The sequence below is a fragment of the Pseudophryne corroboree genome, chromosome 4, assembly GCF_028390025.1.
Source record: "Pseudophryne corroboree isolate aPseCor3 chromosome 4, aPseCor3.hap2, whole genome shotgun sequence".
Taxonomy (NCBI): Eukaryota; Metazoa; Chordata; class Amphibia; order Anura; family Myobatrachidae; genus Pseudophryne; species Pseudophryne corroboree.
In genome coordinates, this window is record NC_086447.1 from 172731271 (window position 1) to 172751793 (window position 20523).

Consider the following 20523-nt stretch of genomic DNA (forward strand, 5'->3'; position numbering starts at 1 on the left):
CAAGATCTTCAAAGTGATTGATTTCTGCGAGAGTGTACCCACCACACGGGTGGTAGATGCGAATAAATATATATATATATATATATATATATATATATATGGGATACGGTTATGTGCAACAGCCGAGGACCCAGCATCAGTATTTTACCCATATATACTTATTGCACTTATCTGGAACCCATCCCATCCCCCCTTAGAAATCCTGCGTTTGCCACTGACGGTTATTATCATGTGTCAGGCTTCCTTTAATACAGCTGTTTGGTAATCCATGACTTGTCCATTCGCGTGTGGCCACAATTTTAGCAGTTCATAGACAATTTCAAATGTGTCCTCATTTCTTCGGACCGGACATACTTTAGACAGAGCGGCTTTGCATGATATGCTAATTTATAAACCATCTCATGATAAGATATCACAAGCTACTATTGTATAGAGCTCTGTATTAGCTTGGGATACTGTACTAGGAGTTGTGGTACCTTACCAGAAGATATTGTTTTTCTTTAGCATATCACGCAAAGCCACATAAATGTCTGGCCAGTAGTGTGTTGCACAGAATGGTAACTACCATTTTGCCTATCACTGTTCTAAGAGGCATGGAAAGGATCAATAGTTGGATGGTATACTGTTCAATGTAGTGTCATATTGGAGGCTCTGGGGAGGTCTCCAGGGGAGCTAACTCTCAATTTAGAGAACACATAAACCATATGACTTAATGTAGATGTTATGTAGCATTGAACCACCTAAGCAGAGACATGGCTGATGGCTTACCATATGTTCGCAATTGTATGTAACTGAGATCTCTGTATTTCTATTAACATTTAGTATGTAGATCTCCTTTACTGGCCTGTTTGCAGTGTGCCAGGGGAATTCTATTTGTTTTTTTCAAGAAGTATTTTATACAGTAGTAGTTAAATATATTCCTGTTATTTACTAAAACCTTTAATATCAGCAGATATGTTGGTTCCATATATTTTTCGGTTAACTAAACTTACAATGTGACAGTGTTATTACTTGTCTCTTTGTCAGTGAGTGAGCCCCCATGCTTGAAGGAAAAACAGAGACTTCAGAATCTACATGGAGACCAACTCCCATTGGGACTTTACGTACCTGACTGTGATGAAAAGGGCAATTACCATCCGAGGCAGTGCCATGGCAGCACCGGTCACTGTTGGTGTGTTACCTCAAATGGAGAAGAGATTGCTGGTACAAAGACCCCACCTGGCCAAAAACAGCCAACATGTGGCGTTCCAGGTAATGCTTCCTATGTGCTGTTATACAAACAGAATAGGAGGGTATGTGGCTGAAAAGTCCCATTGTGTGCACACACCAGAACTCATGGCCTGATTCTCATTTGTACATTATTGCACAAGCACAGGGAAGCAGCTGTCCAATACAGTACAAACAAAATGCCAATGCAGTTGTCTGTAGGAAATAGACCCTCCTGCCAGCATCTGCGATCCGAAGGTTGCATCCAAAGACAGAGCATTGAATCACCATCGGAACCGGTCAGCCAGGTCTAGGAAATATGCATCCGATGATGTAGACCCTGGGCTCGGCACGCCTACAAAACAGGGAAGAAACCCACCTACTAAGCTCCCCAAATGTAGCAGCATGTCAGTCATGCTGCAGTTAAGGGCAAGCTGTCATGCAGGACCCGTTCTGCACATGCGTTGACCCACAAACATCGGATCAGCACGTAAGCCATCGTTAAGCCATCGGACTAATCTCAATCAGGCCCTTAGTCTGCTCATATGGTCTTATGATCTGCCCCAGATGCTGGGTGACATATACAGCCAAATATCATGACATTATTACCAGCTATCCTTTGTTTCAATCCCTGCTAAACCAGAACAATGATGATATGGGTATGGTTTTTATTATTTGTTTCAAAATTATAATTAAATAATTTTCTTAAATCTGGTGTTCAGAGGATATGTGATTAGCATACCGCTCGTCGGGATCCTGACTGTGTTCATACCGATGCCGGGATCCCGACAGGATCTCCATGCTGCCGCTGGAATACCGGCGAGGTAGGTTATTCAATCTAAATACAAACGTCAGAGGATATTTGCGCTGCACCCAAATATCATCTGCTTTTGTATTTAGATTGTATCATAAGGTTTTATGCGGGTATTACCTTCTGCCAGTGATTTGCAGCCGTACCCAGGTAGCGCGGATACTCAGACATTTTTCTTGCTCCCCCTCTATGGGTGTCCACAACACCCATAGAGGGAGAATAGAACCTGTGGTGAGCTAAGGTCGCCACCGAGCTAGCACCGTAGCGAGCGCAGCGTGGCAAGCACAGCAAGCCTGCAAAGGTCTTCATTGTGCTTGTACCCTCGCCAACATTCTGCTGCACAGGATGCCGGTGTCGGTATACTGACATTCAGCATCCCGTGCCGTGGGATCACATACCAATCCCATTCAGAGATCAGAAAACCAAATGCAGAAGAAATACATTTAAAGTGGGAGCTCAGCACTGGCTATCTATCTACATGGGATAAGGTACTGACATGTGTCCATAAATATAATGTGACTTTTTCTGCATGTGCCACAATCAGTCTGAAGCTTGAGGCAACTGTTCTACTGATACAGTCATTCTCATTTCTCAAGTTTCCTTCAATTCAGCTGTTTGGTAATCCATGACTTGGCCATTCACAAGTGGCCACAATTTTAGCAGTCCATGGACATTTTCAAATGTGTCCTCATTTAACTATTCTTCTGACCGGACACAACTTATACAGAGTCGCTTTGCATGATATGCTAATTTATAAACCATCTTATTATAAGATATCAGAAATTGTGATAAGATATCACAAGTAAGTATTGTATAGAACTCTGTATTAGCTTGTGATACCTTACCAGGAGTTTTGGTACCTTAGCATGAGATGATCTTTTTCTTTTGCATATCATGCAAACCAACATCAATGTCTGGACAGAAGTAGTGTAGTATACACTATGGTAACTACCATTTTATCTATCACTTTGGAGGATATGCTGTTCCATGTAGTGCCATATTGGAAGATCTTGGGGGGGTCTCCAAAGGAGCTTACTCTCAATCGAGAGAGCACATAAAACATATGACTTAAAGTAGATGTTATTATCATGTAGCATGGGACCACCAAAGCAGACACGCCTTGCTGTGGCTGATGGTTTACCATATGTTTGCAAATGTATGTAACTAAGATCTCTGCATTTCTATGATCATGTAGTATGTAGATCTCCTTTACTGGCAAGTTTGCAGTGTGCCAGGGGAATTCGTTTTTTTCAAGAAGTATTTTATACAGTAGTTAAATATTTTCCTGTTATTTACTCAAACCCTTAATATCAGCAGACATGTGTGTTCCATTTTATTTTCTGTTAACTAATCTTCAAATGTGACAATGTTATTACTTTTCTCTTTGTCAGTGAGTGACATCCCCTGCTTGAAGGAGAAACAGAGACTTCAGAATCTACATGGGGACAGATTCCCAAGGGGACTTTTTGTACCTGACTGTGATGAAAAGGGCAATTACCATCCGAAACAGTGCCATGGCAGCACCGGTTACTGTTGGTGTGTTACCTCAAATGGAGAAGAGATTGCTGGTACAAAGACCCCACCTGGCCAAAAACAGCCAACATGTGGCACTCCAGGTATTGCTTCCTGTGTGCTGTTATAGAAACAGAATAGGAGGGAATGTGGCTGAAAACCCCCACTGTGTGCACACTCAGAACTCATGGCCTGATTCTCATTTGTACAGTATTGCACAACCGCAGGGAAGCGGCTGTGCAATACAGTACAAACAAAATGCCAATGCAGTAGGAGGTGTCTGTAGGAAATAGACCCTCTTGCCAGCTTCTGCGATCCGAGGGCTGATCCAAAGACACAGCATTGGATCACATCAGAACCGGTCAGCCAGGTCCAGGAAATATGCGTCCGATGATGTAGACCAGGCATGTCCAAACTGCGCCCCTCCAGCTGATGAAAAACTACACATCCCAGCATGCCCTGACACAGCTTTAGCATTCTCTGACATCAAAACTGTGTCAGGGCATGCTGGGATTTGTAGTTTCACAACAGCTGGGGGGCCGCAGTTTGGATATGCCTGATGTAGACCTACAAAACAGGGAAGACACGCACCCACTATGCTCCCCAAATGCAGCAGCATGTCAGTCATGCTGCAGTTAAGGGCGAGCTGTAAATGATCATGCAGGACCCGTTCTGGATCAGCACGTAAGCCATCATTAACCCATTGGACTAATCTCAATCAGGCCCTTAGTCCGCTCATACGGTCTTATGATCTGTCCCAGATGCTGGGTAAAATATACAGCCAAATACCATGACATTATTATTACCAGCTATCCTTTGTTTAAATTCCTGCTAAACCAGAGTGATGATGACATGTATTTGGTTTTTATTGTTGTTCCAAAATTATAATTAAACTAGGTGCTTCATCGCGCCCTATGGGCGCTCTTCACACCGTCGAAAGGGGCTGCGCCCCTTAACCCCAGCCCGCCTTGCTGGGGTTCAAAATTTGTATTATATGGAGTATTACCTGCATTCCTAGGTTTGTTAGTGGTTAAAAATTGCACGACGAAAGGGCGTCCGATGGTGAGGGGGGCGTAGCCCCTTGCGATGGCGTGAAGAGTGGCTGCAGAGCACGATGTACAGAATGTAGCAGGTGGGGGGGGGGGACCGCAGATTTGTCAGGGAGTCTGTAGATGCGGGAGAGGGGGGTTGTGGATGCAGAGGGGCAGTAGGGAGGGTATACAGAGACGCAGGGAGGGGATACAGAGAGGCTGGGCGGTAGGAAGGGGATACAGAGAGGCTGGGCGGTAGGGAGGTCATACAGAGACGCGGGGCGGTAGGGTGGTCATACAGAGACGCGGGGTGGTAGGGAGGTTATACAGAGACGCGGGACAGTAGGGAGGGCATACAGAGATGCGGGACAATAGGGAGGGGATACAGAGACGCAGGGCAGTATGGAGGGGATACAGAGATGCGGGACAGTAGGGAGGGGATACAGAGACGCAGGGAGGGAGGGGATACAGAGATGCGGGGTGGTAGGGAGGGGATACAGAGATGCGGGGCGGTAGGGAGGGGATACAGAGATGCGGGGTGGTAGGGAGGGGATACAGAGAGGCAGGGTGGTAGGGAGGGGACAGAGAAACGTGGGGCGGTAGGGAGGGGATACAGAGATGCAGGGCGGGAATACAGAAACGCAGGGCGGTAGGGACGGGATACAGAGACGCGGGGTGGCAGGAAGGGGATACAGAGACGCAGGAAGGGGATACAGAGATGCGGGGCGGTAGGGAGGGGATCTAGAGATGCAGGGTGGTAGGGAGGGGATACAGAAAGGCAGGTTGGTAGGGAGGGGACAGAGACGCGGGGCGGTAGGGAGGGGATACAGAGACGCAGGGCGGGAATACAGAAACGCGGGCGGTAGGGAGGGAATACAGAGATGCGGGGTGGTAGGGAGGGGATACAGAGAGGCTGGGCGGCAGGGATGGGATACAGAGACGCGGAATGGTAGGGAGGTCATACAGAGATGCGGGGCGGTAGGGAGGGCATACAGAGACGCAGGGTGGCAGGGAGGGGATACTGAAACGCAGGGCAGTAGGTAGGGGAGTCCCCAGTGAGGAAGCTGATGAAGAGAACATGGAAAGTAGTGGAGTGGGTGGACACCAGAAGGGTAGACCGGGGTGGCATTGCTCTCTCCTGGCTCCCAGTTTGCCCCCGACACTCACAGCGGTGCACTCTCACCTGTGAAATTGGTGCAGCGTCCAGAGATATCTCCCTCCACAGTATCACGCACTCTGTCCGTTTAATCCCCCGTCTCTGGGCTGTCGGGCCGGCTGTGTGTTGTGGAGTTAGAGCCTCTGGGGATGGATGTAGGCAGCGTTAGAATGTGGCGTGCGCAGGGGCAGCAACTGAATACTTGGGGCCCTGTACAGTGATAGCTCGGGACCCTCCCCTCCAAACCACCCTAGCCCCCCTCCTCAACATACATACACATGCATTTATATATGCACCCCCCCGCACTCGTGCCGTGCAATGGCTGAAACGGAGGCGTGGCTTAATTTGAAATGGGGCTTGGCCTCGCGGGTATTTTCTGTCTTGTTCCGGGGGGGTGTCCAGCTTGCCTGTAGATGCTGGCTGCCCCCGGACACTGGAGTGTGTGTGTGCCGGCTTTTCTCTGTGGCAGGAGCCGAGTGCTGCAGAGGATTATCTCACTCGGCTCCTGTCACAGCAGAAACGCTGGTACTTTGGTGTGTGTCCCCCCCCCCCCCGTGTTCGGCGCCGGCGGGATGCTGCGGGTGGTGTGCACACCGCAGGGCTGGCATCTGCGGTAGTTCCGGTGGTGAAGGGCAGGGGCAGCGGCACGACCCGAACAAAGTGACAGGCTAAGGTGAGGCGGCGGGCGGCAATTGTAATACTGTATACTTCATCACCGGGGCCCCTCTGACCCTCCCTGTCGCCGTGTCTGGATGGAGGCGGCGGGTCTGTGTACGCGGCGCGGGGAGGGCTATGAAGCCTTCTACTGCGCCACCTATCCCTCCTAACGTGAATGCCAGCGGCAGCAGCAGTTGTTCGCCCGGCGCCGCAGCCAGGGAGTCAGAGTTGCTGATGACGGAGGGGGTAGATGGACAGACAGCAGGAGCAGAGACTTGCTGCACATGTGGTGGGCGGGCTGTGTGACTCCGCCCACCGCTGTGACTCCACCCAGCGTTAGAGGGCCAGGCACCGAGTCACAGGGCTAATATATAGGAGATAATTCTCTTAGATATAGTGTTCAGAGGATATGTGGTTAGCATACCACTCGTCGGGATCCCGCCTGTCTTCATACCAATGCCGGGATCCCAACAGGGTCATCATACCACCACCGGAATACCGGCGAAGTAGGTGATTCCCCCTCTATGGGTCAATCTAAATACAAAAGTCAGAGGACATTTGCGCTGCACCCAAATATCCTCTGAGTTTTGTATTTAGATTGTATCATAAGGTTTTATGCGGGTATAACCTTCTGTCAGTGATTTGCAGGTAGCGCGGATAATCAGAAATTTTTCTATGGGTGTCCACAATACCCATAGAGGGAGAATAGAACCTGTGGCAAGCTAAGGTCGCCACCGAGCCTGCAAAGTGCTTCATTGCGCTCACCCCCCTGCCTACATTCTGCTGCACAGAATGCCGGTGTCGGTATACTGACATTCGGCATCCCGTGCGGCGGGATCACATACCAATCCCGTTCAGGGATCAGAAAACCAATTGCAGAAGAAATACATTTAAAGTTGGAGCTCCGTACTGGCTATCTGTATACACAGGATAATGTTCTGACATATATAATGTGACTTTTTCTGCACGTGTCACAATGTTTGAGGCAACTGTACTACTGATAAGGTCATTCTCATTTCTCTTATGTCCTAGAGGATACTGGGTATCCATTTAGTACCATGGGGTATAGATGGGTCCACTAGGAGCCTTGGGCACTTTAAGAATTTGATAGTGTGCGCTGGCTCCTCCTTCTATGCCCCTCCTACCATCCTCAGTTTAGAAAATGTGCCCGGCGGAGCCGGTCACGCCGCTGGAAGCTTCTGGAGAGTTTTCTGCATTTATATTGTATGTTTGTTATTTTCAGGCAGGTCTGGATGGCACCAGCCTGCCTGCTTCGTGGGACTTAGGGGGGTAAGGCCCAACCACTTGAAGGGTTAATGGTCCCGTTCCCCACTGACAGGATACTAAGCTCCTGAGGGAGCTATTCGCAAGTCCCACCACGGCAAGCGTACATTCCCACAGCACGCCACCACCCTTAGCAGAGCCAAAAGATAGTAGAGTGGTGAGTACTAAACCCGCATCCCAGTTAGCGGGTCGCCAGCCATTATGGCTGCATGAGGGTACGGAGATGCACGGCCTCTACGTTGGACGGCTGGGTCTATAGACTGAGTACACAGTGCGGATGCACTGCTTCTGAGGGAGTGAACTGAGTCTAAGTACACTACGTGTGTACACAGTACCCAGACTGGCATTACAGACTTAAAAGGTGGCTGTCTCCAGCTGTGTGCTGGCTCCAGACTATCTCTGTGTCTCTCTTGAAGGGCTCTTTGTGGGTTAATTGTGCATTTAACCTTTTCCTAAGTGTGTGTGTGTGTGTGTGTGTGTGTGTGTGTGTGTGTGTGTGTGTGTGTGTGTGTGTGTGTGTGTGCTGTCACCGTCACAGTATGTCAGACAAAAAGTGTGTTTCATGTAAGGCACAGTATTCCTCTTCTCCAGGGGGTTACCTGCAGTATACTCAGTGCAGTACACACTCCCAGGCTAGCAGGGCAGAGTCAGCTTGGCTGGATTCCATTAGGGGAATGTTTTCCAATATTTCTACTAAATTGTCCCACAATGAGAAAGAGACGCAATACTTAAGACAATCGATGACTGAGTTTATGAACAGAGACTCAGTACCCAAACCAGCGTCTCAGTCCCCTGCCATTTGACCGCAAAAACGTTCTTTGGCCCATATCCTGCAGTCTGACTCTGATGATGAGGGGTCAGACATGGAGGAGGGGGGGGAGGCTACTCTGTCTCAGAGGATAGAGGCTCTCATAGAAACTATCAGAGAGGTTCTGCATATTCTTGATAAGGTAACAGAGGAGAATGAGGAATCTTATTTTAATATAATAAAGAAATCCTCAGCCACTTTTCCTATGTCAAAGGAACTAAGGGGGTCATTTCGACCTGTTCACTCGCTGCGTTTTAACGCAGCAGAGCGAACGGGTCCCTGCTGCGCATGCGCCAGCGCAGTAATGTGCCTGCGCATGCCGGACGGCCGAAGGCCGTAGCAGGACAGCGATCGCCTCTGCCTGATTAACAGGCAGAGGCGATCGCTGGGCGGGAGGGGGCGAAACGGCTGCACGTGAAATCATACGCAGCCACTGCAGGCCGGGGAGCGAGGAGTAGCTCCCGGCCAGCTCGCCAAGCTGAGCTGGCCAGGAGCTACTCCTGAAGTGCAAAGGTGTTGTTCCAGGTCGAGAGACCCACAAGCAGTGGCGGTAGACACTCTGATGACTCCATGGGTCTGCCAGATGGTGTACATGTTTCCTCCACTTCCTCTGATCCCAAGAATTCTAAAAAGAATAAGAAGGGAAAAGGTTCAATCAATACTCATTGCTCCGGACTGGCCAAGAAAGGGCTGGAACGTGGACCTTCTGTAGATGCTCCTCGAAGATCCATGACCTCTGCCTCTTTGCGGGGATCTTCTGCAACAAGGCCCATTTGTCTATCAAGACTTACCGCGACTACATTTAACTAGTGATGAGCGGGTTCGGTTCCTCGGAAACCTAACCCCCCCGAACTTCACCCGTTTTACACGGGTCCGAGGCATACTTGGATTCTCCCGTATGGCTCGGTTAACCCGAGCGCGCCCGAACATCGTCATGCCGCTGTCGGATTCTCGCGAGATTCGGATTCTATATAAGCAGCCGCGCGTCGCCGCCATTTTCACTCGTGCATTGGAAATGTTAGGGAAAGGACGTGGCTGGCGTCCTCTCCGTTTATTAATCTTGATGCAAAAATATTTGTGCTTATTCCTTAATTGTGGGGACTAGGGAGCAGCTGTATTATATAGGAGGAGTACAGTGCAGAGTTTTGGTGACCAGTGACCACTAGTATATGTTGTCTGCCTGAAAAACACTCCATATCTGTGCTCAGTGTGCTGCATATATCTGTGCTCACACTGCTTAATTGTGGGGACTGGGGAGCAGCTGTATTATATAGGAGGAGTACAGTGCAGAGTTTTGCTGACAGTGACCACCAGTATACGTTGTCTGCCTGAAAAACACTCCATATCTGTGCTCAGTGTGCTGCATATATCTGTGCTCACACTGCTTAATTGTGGGGACTGGGGAGCAGCTGTATTATATAGGAGGAGTACAGTGCAGAGTTTTACTGACAGTGACCACCAGTATACGTTGTCTGCCTGAAAAACACTCCATATCTGTGCTCAGTGTGCTGCATATGTCTGTGCTCACACTGCTTTATTGTGGGCACTGGGGGCCACCAGTATATTATATAGGAGGAGTACAGTGCAGAGTTTTGCTGACCAGTGACCACCAGTATACGTTGTCTGCCTGAAAAACACTCCATATCTGTGCTCAGTGTGCTGCATATATCTGTGCTCACACTGCTTAATTGTGGGGACTGGGGAGCAGCTGTATTATATAGGAGAAGTACAGTGCAGAGTTTTGCTGACCAGTAGTATACGTTGTCTGCCTGAAAAACACTCCATATCTGTGCTCAGTGTGCTGCATATATCTGTGCTCACACTGCTTTATTGTGGGCACTGGGGACCACCAGTATATTATATAGGAGCAGGGCCGGTGCTAGGGTGTTCGGCGCCCTCCTGCAAAATATAAATTTGCGCCCTCCCATACTTTACATGCAGGGCCGGAGGGTTACCATGGCCTCTTGGGCCCCTGAGCTGCAGGAGATCCGTGTAAGCCTATGGATGTGAACTCTCTGCCCATACACACCCTGTGCAGCGCTAGTTACGGCCCTACACACAGACAGTGCCGTAACTAGACATTTTAGCACTGTGTGCAGAACAGGGGCACTGCGCGCCGCAGGCGCGTGTAAAAAAATTAGGGGCGTGGCTTCATGGGGAAGGGGTGTGGCCACAAAATAATACCAATTCATATTACATATTACAGTAGGCTCCATTATTCAAACTACGCCGCACAGCAGCGCCACTACACCAGGTAGAGCCCCTTTTACACATTACGGCTGACAGATTTCCTTTTTACACATTACGGCAGACAGCGCCCCCCTTTTTACACATTAAGGCAGACAGCATCCCCCTTTTTACACATTACGGCAAACAGCGTCCCCTTTTTACACATTACGGCGGACAGGGTCCCCTTCTTACACATTACGGCAGACAGCGTCCCCTTCTTACACACTACGGCAGACAGCGTCCCCTTTTTACACATTACGGCAGACAGCGTCCCCCTTTTTACACATTACGGCAGGCAGTGTCCCTTTTTTACACATTACGGCAGACAGCGTCCCCCTTATTACACATTACGGCAGACAGCATCCCCCTTATTACACATTACGGCAGACAGCGTCCCCTTTTTACACATTACGGCTCTGCATACAGATACACACATACATAAATACAGTATATACATAAATACAAACACACACATACATACACATACCCAGACACACACACACTTTCTCTCTCACTCTTTTTACATCCACTTACCACAGTTGTGCTGGCCAGATCTTCAATAGCATGATCCTGTGTAGCTCCGCCCCCTTGGTCCATGTAGCTCCGCCCCTTTTCGGGCGTACGATCACTGACACTCCTCTCCCTGTCACAGGGGAGAGGGGAGAGAGAAGGCTTCATGCTGCCGTCGCTGCTGCGGCTGCCTGTCAGTGTGACAGGGCAGGCGCAGCAGCAGGGGGGGACAGGACGGTGCTTCAGCTGGGATGCAGAGCAGTGAAGGCGCCTCTCCCGCCCGGCTCCTACCTGCACTGCATCCCTTTGCTGAGCGGGTAGCGCCGGGCCTGTATAGGAGGAGTACAGTGCAGAGTTTTGGTGACCAGTGACCACCAGTATACGTTGTCTGCCTGAAAAACACTCCATATCTGTGCTCAGTGTGCTGCATATATCTGTGCTCACACTGCTTAATTGTGGGGACTGGGGAGCAGCTGTATTATATAGGAGGAGTACAGTGCAGAGTTTTGCTGACAGTGACCACCAGTATATATAGCAGTACGGTACGGAAGGCCACTGCTCTACCAACCTCTGTGTCGTCAAGTATACTATCATCCATACCTGTGGTGCATTTCAGTTGTGCGCAGTATATATATAGTAGTAGGCCATTGCTATTGATACTGGCATATAATTACACACATTAAAAAATGGAGAACAAAAATGTGGAGGTTAAAATAGGGAAAGATCAAGATCCACTTCCACCTCGTGCTTAAGCTGCTGCCACTAGTCATGGACGAGACGATGAAATGCCATCAACGTCGTCTGCCAAGGCCGATGCCCAATGTCATAGTAGAGAGCATGTAAAATCCAAAAAACAAAAGTTCAGTAAAATGACCCAAAAATCAAAATTGAAAGCGTCTGATGAGAAGCGTAAACTTGCCAATATGCCATTTACGACACAGAGTGGCAAGGAACGGCTGAGGCCCTGGCCTATGTTAATGGCTAGTGGTTCAGATTCACATGAGGATGGAAGCCCTCATCCTCTCGCTAGAAAAATGAAAAGACTTAAGCTGGCAAAAGCACAGCAAAGAACTGTGCGTTCTTCTAAATCACAAATCCCCACGGAGAGTCCAATTGTGTCGGTTGCGAAGCATGACCTTCCCAATACTGGACGGGAAGAGCTTGCGCCTTCCACCATTTGCACGCCCCCTGCAAGTGCTGGAAGGAGCACCCGCAGTCCAGTTCCTGATAGTCAAATTGAAGATGTTACTGTTGAAGTACACCAGGATGAGGATATGGGTGTTGCTGGGGAGGAAATTGACAAGGAGGATTCTGATGGTGAGGTGGTTTGTTTAAGTCAGGCACCCGGGGAGACACCTGTTGTCCGTGGGACGAATATGACCATTGGCATGCCTGGTCAAAATACAAAAAAAATCACCTCTTTGGTGTGGAATTATTTCAACACAAATGCGGACAACAGGTGTCAAGCCGTGTGTTGCCTTTGTCAAGCTGTAATAAGTAGGGGTAAGGACGTTAACCACCTAGGAACATCCTCCCTTATACGTCACCTGGACCGCATTCATCATGTCAGTGACAAGTTCAAAAACTTTGGATGACAGCGGAAGCAGTCCACTGACCACTAAATCCCTTCCTCTTGTAACCAAGCTCCTGCAAACCACACCACCAACTCCCTCAGTGTCAATTTCCACCTTACACAGGAAAGCCAATAGTCCTGCAGGCCATGTCACTGGCAAGTCTGATGAGTCCTCTCCTGCCTGGGATTCCTCCGATGCATCCTTGAGTGTAACGCCTACTGCTGCTGGCGCTGCTGTTGTTGCTGCTGGGAGTCGATCAGCATCCCAGGGGGGAAGTCGGAAGACCACTTGTACTACTTCCAGTAAGCAATTGACTGTCCAACAGTCCTCTGCGAGGAAGATGAAATATCACAGCAGTCATCCTGCTGCAAAGCGGATAACTCAGGTCTTGTCAGCCTGGGTGGTGAGAAACGTGGTTCCGGTATCCACCGTTAATTCAGAGGCAACTAGAGACTTGATTGAGGTACTGTGTCCCCGGTACCAAATACCATCTAGGTTCCATTTCTCTAGGCAGGTGATACCGAAAATGTACACAGACCTCAGAAAAAGAGTCACCAGTGTCCTAAAAAATGCAGTTGTACCCAATGTCCACTTAACCACGGACATGTGGACAAGTGGAGCAGGGCAGACTCAGGACTATATGACTGTGACAGCCCACTGGGTAGATGTATTGCCTCCCGCAGCAAGAACAGCAGCGGCGGCACCAGTAGCAGCATCTCGCAAACGCCAACTCGTTCCTAGGTAGGCTACGCTTTGTATCACCGTTTTCCATAAGAGGCACACAGCTGACAACATCTTACGGAAACTGAGGAACATTATCGCAGAATGGCTTACCCCAATTGGACTCTCCTGGGGATTTGTGACATCGGACAACGCCAGCAATATTGTGCGTGCATTACATCTGGGCAAATTCCAGCACGTCCCATGTTTTGCACATACCTTGAATTTGGTGGTGCAGAATTATTTAAAAAACGACAGGGGCGTGCAAGAGATGCTGTCGGTGGCCCGAAGAATTGCGGGCCACTTTCGGCATTCAGCCACCGCGTGCCGAAGACTGGAGCACCACCAAACAGTCCTGAACCTGCCCTGCCATCATCTGAAGCAAGAGGTGGTAACGAGGTGGAATTCAACCCTCTATATGCTTCAGAGGATGGAGGAGCAGCAAAAGGCTATTCAAGCCTATACATCTGGCCACAATATAGGCAAAGGAGGGGGAATGCACCTGACTCAAGCGCAGTGGAGAATGATTTCAACGTTGTGCAAGGTTCTGCAACCCTTTGAACTTGCCACACGTGAAGTCAGTTCAGACACTGCCAGCCTGAGTCAGGTCATTCCCCTCATCAGGCTTTTGCAGAAGAAGCTGGAGACATTGAAGGAGGAGCTAAAACAGAGCGATTCCGCTAGGCATGTGGGACTTGTGGATGGAGCCCTTAATTCGCTTAACCAGGATTCACGGGTGGTCAATCTGTTGAAATCAGAGCACCTCATTTTGGCCACCGTGCTCGATCCTAGATTTAAAACCTACGTTGTATCTCTCTTTCCGGTAGACACAAGTCTCCAGAGGTTCAAAGACCTGCTGGTGAGAAAATTGTCAAGTCAAGCGGAACGTGACCCGTCAACAGCTCCTCCTTCACATTCTCCCACAACTGGGGGTGTGAGGAAAAGGCTAAGAATTCCGAGCCCACCCGCTGGCGGTGATGCAGGGCAGTCTGGAGCGAGTGCTGACATCTGGTCCGGACTGAAGGACCTGGCAACGATTACTGACATGTCGTCTACTGTCACTGCATATGATTCTGTCACCATTGAAAGAATGGTGGAGGATTATATGAGTGACCGCATCCAAGTAGGCACGTCAGACAGTCCGTACGTATACTGGCAGGAAAAAGAGGCAATTTGGAGGCCCTTGCACAAACTGGCTGTATTTTACCTAAGTTGCCCACCCTCCAGTGTGTACTCCGAAAGAGTGTTTAGTGCAGCCGCTCACCTTGTCAGCAATCGGCATACGAGGTTACTTCCAGAAAATGTGGAGAAGATGATGTTCATCAAAATGAATTATAATCAATTCCTCCGTGGAGACATTCACCAGCAATTGCCTCCAGAAAGTACACAGGGACCTGAGATGGTGGATTCCAGTGGGGACGAATTAATAATCTGTGAGGAGGGGGATGTACACAGTGAAAGGGGTGAGGAATCGGAGGATGATGATGAGGTGGACATCTTGCCTCTGTAGAGCCAGTTTGTGCAAGGAGAGATTGATTGCTTCTTTTTTGGTGGTGGCCCAAACCAACCAGTCATTTCAGTCACAGTCGTGTGGCAGACCCTGTCGCTGAAATGATGGGTTCGTTAAAGTGTGCATGTCCTGTTTATACAACATAAGGGTGGGTGGGAGGGCCCAAGGACAATTCCATCTCGCACCTCTTTTTTCTTTCATTTTTCTTTGCATCATGTGCTGTTTGGGGACAATTTTTTTGAAGTGCCATCCTGCCTGACACTGCAGTGCCACTCCTAGATGGGCCAGGTGTTTGTGTCGGCCACTTGTGTCGCTTAGCTTAGTCACACAGCGACCTTGGTGTGCCTCTTTTTTTCTTTGCATCATGTGCTGTTTGGGTACTATTTTTTTGAAGTGCGATCCTGCCTGACACTGCAGTGCCACTCCTAGATGGGCCAGGTGTTTGTGTCGGCCACTTGTGTCGCTTAGCTTAGCCATCCAGCGACCTCGGTGCAAATTTTAGGACTAAAAATAATATTGTGAGGTGTTCAGTATAGACTGAAAATGAGTGGAAATTATGGTTATTGAGGTTAATAATACTATGGGATCAAAATGACCCCCAAATTCTATGATTTAAGCTGTTTTTGAGGTTTTTTTGTAAAAAAAACACCCGAATCAAAAACACACTCGAATCCGACAAAAAAATTTCAGGGAGGTTTTGCCAAAACGCGTCTGAATCCAAAACACGGCCGCGGACCCGAATCCAAAACCAAAACCCGAAAAATTTCCGGTGCACATCACTAAATTTAACAACATGGAGGTTGAACGGCTGATTCCTGACAAGATCATTCTGACTATGATCCAAGTCAGGAAAGGGGTAACGTCTAAACATTACCACCGTGTATGGAAGAAGTATGTCTCTTGGTGTGAGAGCAGACAATATTCGGCGGTGGAATTTCATCTGGACGTCTCCTGCTTTTTCTGCAGTCGGGAGTGGATGTGGGCCTATGCCTGAGTTCCATTAAAGTCCAGATTTTGGCTTTGTCTATGTTCTTTCACAAACAATTGGCTTTTCTCCCTGAGGTCCAGACATTCTTGAAAGGTGTTCTGCACATCCAGCCTTCCTTTGTGCCTTCCACGGCAACTTTGGATCTTAATTTGGTGCTGCCGTTCCTCCAATTGGACTGGTTTGAACCGTTACAGGAGGTTGACGTAAAGTACCTTACGTGGAAGACTGTCAAACTGTTGGCCTTGGCCTCCTGCAAGTCGTGTGTCAGAACTAGGGGCATTGTCTCACAAGAGTCTCTATGACCCCAAAAAAATTGTATGTCCTGCTTCAAAGGAGTCTATTGCACACTGGATCAGGCTCACTATCCAGCATGCTTATTCCACGGCATTATTGCCGGTTCCAAAATCTGTACAGGCCCACTGTACTAGGTTGGTGGGTTCTTCTTGGGCAGCTGCCCGGGGTGTCGCAGCTTTACAGCTCTGCGAAGCAGCTACTTGGTCAGGTTCGAACACGTTTGCAAAGTTTTACAAGTTCGATACTTTGGCCTCTGAGGACCTTCAGTTTGGTCAATCAGTTCTGCAGGAACCTCAGCACTCTTCCACCTGGTTTGGGAGCTTTGGTACTCCCCATGGTACTAAATGGATTCCCAGTATCCTCTAGGATGTAAGAGAAAATAGGATTTGAATTACCTACTGGTAAATCCTTTTCTCGTAGTCCGTAGAGGATACTGCACCCGCTGCTCCGTTCTTCCTGCACTGTTACTTGGTTAAGTATTCTGGTTTGCTCAGCTGTTGCTGTTCATGTTTCAAGTTTGGCTAGCATGGCTTTCCTATTGTTCTGTGCGCTGGTTCGTAATCTCAACACTTTTCTTATCTATCCTTCTCTCAAAGTATGTCGGTCTCCTCTGGCACAGTTTCCTAGACTGAGTAGGGTACGAGGGCATAGAGGGAGGGGTCAGCGCACTCTATCAAATTCTTAAAGTGCCCAAGGTTCCTAGTGGAAATGTCTATACCCCCTGATACTAAATGGATTCCCAGTATCCTCTATGGACTATGAGAAAAGGATTTACCGGTAGGTAATTAAAATCCTATTTTCTCAGGCTTCCTTCAATTCAGCTGTTTGGTAATCCATGACTTGGCCATTCGAAAGTGGCCACAATTTTTGCAGTCTGTGGACATTTTGAGATGTGTCCTCATTTAATTAATCTTCTGACCGGACACAACTTATACAGAGTGGCTTTGCATGATATGCTAATTTATAAACCATCTCATGATAAGATATCAGAAATTGTGATAAGATATCACAAGTTAGTATTGTATAGAACTCTGTATTAGCGTGTGATACCTTACCAGGAGTTTTGGTAACTTAGCATGAGATGTTGTTTTTCTTTAGCATATCACGCAAACCAACATAAATGTCTGGCCAGAAGTAGTGTATTATACAATATACTAACTACCATTTTATCTATCGCATTGGAGGGTATGCTGTTCCATTTAGTGCCATATTGGAGGACCTTGGGAGGTCTCCAGAGGAGCTAACTCTCAATCGAGAGAACACATAAAACACATGACTTAAAGGAGATGTTATTATCATGTAGCATGGGACCGCCAAAGCAGAGACGCCTTGCAGTAGCTGATGGCTTACCATATGTTTGCAAATGTATGTAACTAAGAGCTCTACATTTCTATTATCATGTACTGTATAGATCTCTTTTACTGGCCAGTTTGCAGTGTGCCAGGAAAATTCTGTTTTTTAAAGAAGTATTTTATACAGTAGGTAAATATATTCCTGTTATTTACTCGAACCCTTAATTTTAGCAGATATGTGTGTTCCATTTTATTTTCTGTTAACTAATCTTGAAATGTGACAAGGTTATTACTTGTCTCTTTGTCAGTGAGTGACACCCCCTGCTTAAAGGAAAAACAGAGACTTCAGAATCTACATGGAGACCAACTCCCATTGGGACTTTACGTACCTGACTGTGATGAAAAGGGCAACTACCATTCGAAGCAGTGCCATGGCAGCACCGGTCACTGTTGGTGTGTTACCTCAAATGGAGAAGAGATTGCTGGTACAAAGACCCCACCTGGCCAAAAACAGCCAACATGTGGCGTTCCAGGTAATGCTTCCTATGTGCTGTTATAGAAACAGACTAGGAGGGAATGTGGCTGAAAATCCCATTGTGTGCACACTTGTAACTCATGGCCTTATTCTTATTTGTAGGTTATTGCACAACCACAGGCAGGGAAGCGGCTGTGCAATACAGTACAAACAAAATTCCAATGCAGCAGGAGGTGTCTGTAGGAAATAGACACTCCTGCCTGTTGGCAGAGTGTTGCGGTACAGCAGTAACACAGTGTCTTAGTACACACAGGATGCGGCTGTATACACACAGGGTGCGGCTGTGGGGTAGACAAGGTCACACATTCAGGAGAGCAGAAGCACGTCAGTGCATTTGTCTCTCCCAGGAAGAACTCTCTCAGACTGTGCACTAAGCACCTCCTCCTGCACTGAGCTGACACTAGGAGGGAAAACACTAGCGCAGAGAAGCTGCCCCTAGTGCTGGGAATGGAGACAGACAGCAGAGTGATCCACTGTCTAACATCCCCCCTCACTCAAGGCTGTCTCTGGTTATATATATTTGCATAACACTTTATCAAAAACGTTTCTCAATAAAGTTTTCCTGTAACCGAAAATACATTAATAAAGCATTGTAAGCAAACAGTAAAACAAATCAACATTTCTCAAATGTATCGCAGTCCACATTTTGTCATGAACATGTTCAGCAAGTGTGATGACAGTCCCTTTGTCAACATATCAGCAGCATTGCTCTCGCTTGCTATGTAATCCACATTGACAGGCTTGTTTTCCAGTAACTCACGGATAAAGCGATGTCTAATGGCAATGTGTTTGGACCGTCCATAATGCTTGGTGCTGGAAGACAAATCAATTGCTCCCTTCTAATCACACGCAATGTTGATAGTCTCACTGTGGTAAAGAAGGCTAAAGGGCAGTACACACTGGAGAGATGTGTGCTGAGTGGTTTGTAACAGACCGTTCAGCACACATCTCTCCACCCACTCAGCACATCGCGATATGTGCTGAGCGAGGGGGGGCAGTGGGGGGAGATGCTCATTTCACCCAGCGGGTGACATAAGCGATGTGCTAGATTGTGCCTGCAAGCAGGCCAATCTAGCACTGGCGATAGCGACGCGTGGGGCTGCGCATCACTATCACTGAGAGGGGATACACACAAGAGATCCGTGCTTAAAATCTAAGCAATCTAGTCAGATTGCTTAGATTTTAAAAAACGGATCTCTCCGTATGTACCCCCCTTAAACTCACATAAAGTCTCCTTTATCCATAGAGCTTCTTTTGCAGTTTCTGTAGGTGCCATGTACTCCGCCTCAGTGGTGAATAGGGCAACAGTGGGTTGCTTTCTGCTCGTCCAGCTGACGGATGCACCTGCCAAAACGAACAAGTATTCCGTGTAGGAATGACGGTCATCCTCATGTGATCCACAATCGGCATCACAGAAAACTTCCAAAGTCATATCTTTTAACTTTGTAAACACCAACTTTAATGAACTTGTACCTTTTAAGTACCTTAAGATTCTTTTGACTGCAATCCAGTGTTGCCTCCCAGGGTTAATTGTAAACTGACTTGCCCAGCTCACTGCATGTGTGATGTTAGGGCGTCAAGCCAGTGTCAGACTGGGGCATGAAGGGCCCACCGAGAGGGGGGCAGTGGTGGGGGACCATTCTTGGAGGGGGTGTGGCCAGTCACCACAGAGGCTTGGCTAACCATTAGAGAGTACATGGTCTGGGCCCCTTGATAAATATATACAGTAAATACTGCTAGTGCATGCACAATAATGTACCAGATTAATAGCAGCGATGCACTGTAGAAAATACACCATAGACCTGTGTAGTATAATGTCACATATGTATAATTAGTGCACAGTCTGAAACCTGATCCCTAGAGGAAGAGTAGGGCACCCAGGCAGTGGGGCACACCTGGGGTTTCCCCTGTGCCCCTGTGGGCCAGTCCAACCCTGCATCAAGCTACCAACAGCATTTTGATAAGGAACCTCTCTCATTTCCTCCATCTCCTCCTGGCCGGTTGGTGACATGGCCTTTACCATCTTTATGCTTTTGTCAATAGGCACGCTCACTGGTTTTGCATCAGACATTACATACTTGCAAAGTATTGCTTCAATATATGTCTGTTGATCAATTGTAACAGTCCCATCTTTCAGGTTTTGTACAATTCTCATGCCTAACAAATGATTTGCAGGGCCTAAATCCTTTAGCGTGAATCTTTGTTTCAGCTGCTGTTTTACATCAGTAATGTGCTCTTCTTGTCCTGCTAGCAATAGATCATCCACATACACAACTGTGATGAACCGCTTTTTGTATATAGCTTTGTGATATAAGCAGTGATCAGTCTCTGACCTAACAAAGTTCATCTCTAGCAGCATGACATCCAGCTTTACATAACAACAATGACCACTTTGTTTTAGGCCGT

The 20523-nt window shown here is 47.9% G+C and overlaps 1 protein-coding gene across 1 annotated transcript in view; it reads left to right on the forward strand.

Moving 5' to 3' along the window:
* The window catches only part of LOC134909106 (uncharacterized), a 272045-nt gene that overhangs the window by 97089 nt on the left and 154433 nt on the right, over window positions 1–20523 (forward strand). Inside the window, exons 7-9 of the mRNA XM_063915544.1 lie at window positions 1027–1251; window positions 3409–3633; window positions 17891–18115. Of these exons, the coding sequence (XP_063771614.1) occupies window positions 1027–1251; window positions 3409–3633; window positions 17891–18115 (675 nt within the window). The remainder of the gene's footprint in view (window positions 1–1026; window positions 1252–3408; window positions 3634–17890; window positions 18116–20523) is intronic.